This window comes from Fusarium venenatum, assembly GCF_020744135.1.
Source record: "Fusarium venenatum strain MPI-CAGE-CH-0201 chromosome Unknown EDB82scaffold_4, whole genome shotgun sequence".
Lineage (NCBI taxonomy): Eukaryota > Fungi > Ascomycota > Sordariomycetes > Hypocreales > Nectriaceae > Fusarium > Fusarium venenatum.
The window spans coordinates 2,647,879-2,654,273 of record NW_027072132.1 but is presented as its reverse complement, the minus strand read 5'-3'; the positions used below and the strand labels follow the sequence as shown (position 1 = coordinate 2,654,273).

At 48.8% G+C, this 6,395-nt stretch overlaps 1 protein-coding gene across 1 annotated transcript; it reads left to right on the top strand.

Moving 5' to 3' along the window:
- The first annotated feature begins 2,777 nt into the window (after positions 1 to 2,777).
- EDB82DRAFT_307969 (fungal-specific transcription factor domain-containing protein) lies at positions 2,778 to 5,675 on the top strand. The gene is made up of 6 exons (XM_025737756.2): positions 2,778 to 3,620; positions 3,820 to 3,850; positions 3,901 to 3,952; positions 4,006 to 4,724; positions 4,777 to 5,478; positions 5,533 to 5,675. Exons 1-6 carry the CDS (start codon positions 3,225 to 3,227, stop codon positions 5,619 to 5,621), a joined length of 1,989 nt encoding a protein of 662 aa, XP_025592585.1. The 5' UTR covers positions 2,778 to 3,224; the 3' UTR covers positions 5,622 to 5,675.
- Positions 5,676 to 6,395: the final 720 nt, after the last annotated feature.

Here is a 6,395-nt window from a genome sequence, read left to right as displayed (position 1 = left end):
GCGTCGGAAACAGGGGGTATCGGCACTATTGCATGTAAAGTAGGCAACTCAGTTCCGACTACGAATTGCCATTGTTGCAATCGTAATGTAATGTAAGGAAGGACATGAGTTTGAGTGAGATGGAGAAGATAGGATCGGCCAAGAAATAGCGCTTCACTATTTTCATCTCGTATTTCCACCACTACTGTTTCGCATTTAGTGGCAGGAAGAAGCGAGGCCAGTCAAGTCAGTGAAGTACCTCGGCGGTCTCCGACAAATAATGAGAGATCGACAAACCCTTCTCTCGTTTCTTCTCGAAGCTTGCCCACTACGTAAGTGATGTACAGTAGCGCAACCGCTAACTGCCGTGATGTTCTTGGGTATGGGCAAGACGTCATGAACCTTTGAGGGCCAAGAACTGATTTAGAGTTGGCGAGGAAATTCCATGGAACACGGAACTGAACAAAACGAAGCCAACGAAGAACCGTTCACATGTTCCATTTCCAGGGGCGCCATGGATATTGAGTTAAGGGACTGGTGCTGCCCCGTGGGTTCTGGTAGGTCAGTATTGGCGGAGAAAGATGGAGATAGTTGTCTCAGGCACGGAGATCAACATAGGACTTGTCGGAGCGACGTAGTACTCAAGGCGGTCGAGCAGAAGACTTGGCTTTGGCCCGATACCACTGGCGCCCGACTTTACCAGGGTGTCGGGCTGTTAGGATCGTGTTGTCTTGCTTTTGTGACGATCGCATCCCCGATATGTACCTTGACAATAGTTCAACTTTATCGTGGGTTGTAAACTGGAGCCCTGTCTTGTCCTGCCTATCCTATCATGTCCTGTCCTGTAACCTGTAACAGCCAACGTCAGCTTTAATATGCTAGCTGATCCACGGGAACATCGCGTGTGCCCAACGGCCCATTTCTGAATCAACCTTTCAACGTTGTCCGTATAATAGTGAATCAAAAAGCATTTTTGTTATTACCCTTTCTTATTCCGGGGCTGTTCCGGCGGCGCTGATTGCTTCAAGTCCCGTCTTGCCTGAATCCTGTCTTTCTGCCCGCGGTAAGACATGTTAAAAGAGCTTATCTGTCTCATCGTGAAATGATTCGATTCACTTTCTGCGAGCCAAAGTTGACGAGGCGTTCAGCCCGGTGGGGTCGATCATGCCGTGACGATTTGGTTGCGGCGATTGCTTTCCACCTGGCAGAATAGACCCTGGCTACCTGGGCCTGGGCCTCAATGAGATTGCGTGTTTTTGCACCCCGGGTTTCTGAGAATCCAATGATGACATGATCGAACTTCTCAACCGAGGGCTGGAAGAAATTATTTGGACATTTGAGTGGAGACGGTGATATGGATCTGCACAGCTTTTATGTCAAAGCCCGAGGACCACACCGAGTACTAGTAAACGAAGCCGGCACTTGTCGACGAGACCATCAAAAACGGACTTCACGATCGACCCGTGCACTTTCTAGTTCTGCGTAGTCACGGAGCATCTCTTTGAAGGGATACCCGGCCGAGTCTAGTTGGAGAAAAGGAGGTTGATACTGAGCACTAGTGAGAGGACTCGCTTGGAGGGCGGGATAGAAGTCTCTTGTTTCGAAGCGAGGTGGGAGACCCGGGGACGTGGGAGAGGCTATGGGAATATCGTGAGAGAGTTGGTCGGTCTAACATTACCCCTTTGTATCGAGTAATGTAGTCTAACACGTACATAGTAAGTTTACCACGGTAGATGGCCACAGACAACCTAGTTAGTGTGCCTGGGGGGTATTCGGCAGATTGCCATTGATATTAGTACAGAGCCACTGACATTAATCAGAATATTGGGCGTCAACAGTCCTGGCTGCCTGTAAATTCCTCTCGATAATGAATCAAGGGTCGGAAACCTTTGCAGCCAATGTTCGTTTTGTCTCTGAGTTAAGACTCTTGCCATTGTGTTGAGTTAGCCTCAATCGTCGTCAGACTTATGTAACAAGATAGTGAGACAAGGATGAAGGATATGAATCAGAATTAAGCCAGTGCAAGGACCAGAAACGTTGAATGTTGGAACGATACTCTGAGTAAGAAGTGCTTGAGTCGTGGCCTGGTATGGCATGGATACTTCTAGACGAAAAGTTTCATCCAACGGGTGTACGCGAGGAGATACATGTAGGTGCACCTCCTAAAGAAAATCAGCCGCGATCTCTGGGAAGGATGGTGGATAGGGTAGTGGATGGTGGATGGTTGGAAAAATTCCCTTCCCCTCGGACAGGTACCAAAAGTCCAAGGTTAAAAAAGAAAAGAAGAAAAAAAAAAAACCACGCGCCAGCGGGCGCAGAATCGGTCACCAACGCTTATGACTGCCGTTAGAGGCATGGTAAGTTTAGGGGTCTAGGGAAGGTACAGTGCCGTAGGTACGCACTTTGCTAGGTTGCTGCTACTTCAGGTCAGGTTTGTTCCCTCATTTTCATTTCCATCCATTCCCACTCCCATCTGTCCAGTGTTTGCTCCGCCCCCGCCTTTTTTTCCATCACCCCCATCCCGTCTCTTATTTGACTCTTTTCTCGCCTTGTTCCCATTCTGTAATTCCCTTTTCTTTTCCGGGATCTTTTTCTTTTTTTTCTTTCAATTTGGTCCTTATTTCCTGCTGTACTGCCTTGTCAGTCTGCATTCCATTCCAGTCAGTCTGTCTCGAGTGCTACATGCTGTTGCTCTCAAGCTGTCACTACTACTATAACTTTCATCCGTCAGCGTCACGTCATTGTCTCAACCGTCGCTGTTCAACGCTCGCTACTACCAGAACTTACTGCGCAGTTGTATGGTAATGCTTTTAAATACCCTAACGAACTCTCCGCCATTCGCCGTACCCCAGCTACCACCACCACTGCCGCTTCCGCAACCTCCGCCGCGGCTCACCATATCCGGCCGTTATTTCCAGCGCCTACTGCCAACAGCCGAATTCCGACGACATAAAATCACACCCATAGCGGTTTAAATCAGCTCATCCCAGTCTTTATTCCCGGAACCGCCCTCACAGCCAAAACCTAATCTCCAGAGCTCTGACAGCTACAGCTACAGCTACAGCTCTAGCTCTTGTCTAGCTCCAGGGTCCCAATCCAACTTCTTTTTGGCCCAGCCATATCTCGGATCTCAGCCCCAGTTTCAACAGATCCAACTCTCTTTGCAACGTCCAATTGGCATCCTCGTAATATACTCAAAAAAACGCGTTTCTTTACTGGACCAAGTCTTTGAGCTTTAGCCATCAATGGATCTTTCGCAACGGGCGCTTCCGCGTCACACTCACCATCAACCGCCGCCGCCGCTTGCAAATCCATCGCCTTCTCATCTTCCAGCGCAACATTCTACATATAGTCCTGGCAGCGTCGCTTCACATCCTACCCTTCCTCTACCAGGCACACACCCGCCGCCCTCAACCCTGACACCAGCTTCGGCCTCAACATCTCCAGCTTCTGTTTCTCATCGGCTGCCATCCGGGCCAGCTTCAAATGCCTCAAGACACCCTGCTGGCGACTATCCCCCAGATGCAGAGGATCATGACGCGTCGACGACCCCCGTCGATGGCGAGGAACCTCCAAAGAAGAAGCAAAAGCGCAACAAGCCAACTCTATCATGCCATGAATGCGTCGAGCGCAAGACCAAGGTATGGCCTTTTTATGTTACGCAATTCCTCAGGCCACATCTTTTCCATCTCCAGCCATTCCTGTTCGCTTTGCCCCGTGCGTAACTCAAGTAATGGGTTTGCGCATAGAATTCTCCCGTTCCTTATTACTTGCGCACATACCAGAATTTGGCCCTCTCTTCATAAAACCTACAGACGGAGTTGCTGACATTGCCCATAGTGCGACAGGGGTCGACCTCACTGCCTTGCTTGTAAGTAACTGTATACGTTCTGCACATGAGTTGTTGCTAACCTCGTACAGGTATAAAACGACAGACTGAATGCAGATATGCGCATGTTGCTAATCTACTCGAGTATGGAATCTCTTAATTATGTTGTCATTTGTTCTGCTTTAACAATCATATAGGGAGACCACACGGTCCGCAGCCAATGGCAGGCGAATGACGAAGCCACCCAAGAAGAAGTCGGGATCAAGCGGAAAGTCTCCTATCCCAAATATTGCGGATAGAGGCATGTCCAACGATCCCAGAGCAACCTCCCGGGGTGCCGTTGCACTCTCGATTGGCCTCCTATCTAATGTTCCATACTCTCTACCCTCTGCGAGTAACATCTTTGGCATTGGCTCTGAACACCCCTTCGCCAACTACTGGACCTGTGAAGGCGGCCTGTCGGAGGTAATTTCAGTTCTTCCCGACAAGATACAGGCCGACATTCTGCTCAGTCGCTACTTTGAGTGTGTTGACCCAGTGTATCCCATGATACATCGCCAAACATTCTACGCAGATTACGAGCACTTCTGGCAGATGAGTCAACAAGACAAGAGCGACACAGATCCTTCTTTTATAGCATTGATATTCGTCATGCTAGCACTGGGCACACAATTTGTGACGTCGACAACATCGTCCCAAGAGCGAAAGCAGACAGCCGAGTTCTATGCTTCTGCAAGTAACCAAGCCCTGCGTATTGCTTCATATCTTAGCAGCGCATCACTACGATCTATCCAGGCCATGGTCTTGATAGTGTACTTTCTCATCAACGACAACCATGCTTCCGATGGATGGGCCTTTGCCGGCATTCTAATCCGACAGGCTTATGCAATGGGCCTACATAGGGATCCAAATATCGGTATGCCACACTTTTTTCAACTTTGACCAGTTGTGTACTGACTTATGTATAGTAACACCGCATGCCACCTTGTTCGAGAAGCAGCAACGCCGAAAGGTCTGGCAGGCAGTACTGCTTCAAGATACGTTTCTAACTGTCTTGCTCTCCCTGCCGCCCTCTGCGACACATACGGATGTCTCTGTCGAAGACCTGCTGGATGATGGTTCGTCGATTGCAAATAGCGACCCTACGGATACAGCATATATCAGGGGCTCCTGGACTTTGGCCAATCTTGTGCAGGAGACGATCTGTTCACCACGATCACTGGATCTACCTATTTGCTCGACGGCAAGGCATAAGTCGAAGCTGATCGCCGACTTCCGGGCAGTCTATCGATCCTTTCCTGATGTTTTCCGTTCGTGGGACCCTGATAGCATCACAGCGCTTGCAAAAGCAAATAAAAGGGTAGTCCGCCAGACTCTGTTCTTGACGAGTAACTACTTTCACAACTTGATGCTGGTTCACGCTTCAGAGAGTCCTGATGTTCCTGTCAACGTTCGTGGGACACTGGAGGCGGCGCACGATGCCATCACTGCCTTCTTTCTTCTTTTCACTCTACTTGAAATAGAAGCACGTGTCTGGTGGGTTTTCAACCATCGAGCTTTCCTAGAAGCGCTGTGTATTGGCAATGTTCTCAAGGAAGCGACACGTGAGCCCGGTGGCACGGATATGATGGCAAGGGATCCTTTGCTTGTGAGGGCCAAGGCCGATATCAGTAAGTGCCCATGTTGTATCTCCATTCGCAGGCAATTATCTAACCTATTTACAGCACGCATGATTCAAATCATGCAGATTATGGGCAAAGATTCCGAAGTGGCCAGAACACGAGTTCAAGTTTTGAGCGACTTCCTGACCTAGAGTAGAGACAAGGGAGCAATACTATTTGTACAAACACTTTAAGTAATGATTGAACGAGACGGGTAGTGCAGTCCCAGAAAAGTTTTGGTGTTGCATATTAGTAGATGTTCAGCCACGGCGAACGGTAAACAGATCTAGATGGCGGTATCGTTCGATGTCTAAGCCGCGAGCGTCTTTCGCCGTTGAAGAGAAGATATAGAATTCGGCATATATAATTGATGAAAGCATCCTGGCTGGAAGTGCAAGTGTTGTGCTGTGAATTCGAAGGTTGCTTTCGATGTTTGAATTTCGTGTTGGGCATAATTGACCTGTAGATAATTGAGTCACCAGCGTCGAATCAGGAGAAAACCAAGATAATCCTGCATTATTTGAAAAGAGGTAACGAGTTATATTGAAAGTACCAAGTCTGGTTTGAATATTGCCAAGACAATACAGGAAATGGAATTGCCGAGGTCGTCAGGCCCCACTATAGACTCGTCCAGGGCTGAATGATGGACTCGTCAGCTCGGGAAAGGTGATTGGCCGAGTGACAGACTACGCATGGTGATTGCGCAGCCCGACCATTTCCAGGATAAGCTGAGCAGCCAAGCTAGACTCAGAAAGGGTTGCAGAATCGTTTCAGTGCCCGAACTACTGCTATGACAGGGCTCTTAGACGCTATTCCAATACGTTTTTGGGAGGCATCCGCGTGGCCTGGCATCCCACATCCCGTCTTATCCGCCTAGTCGCATGTGCTATTTTTTTTTTTCGCTCTTCATTTCATTTCCTCGTAAT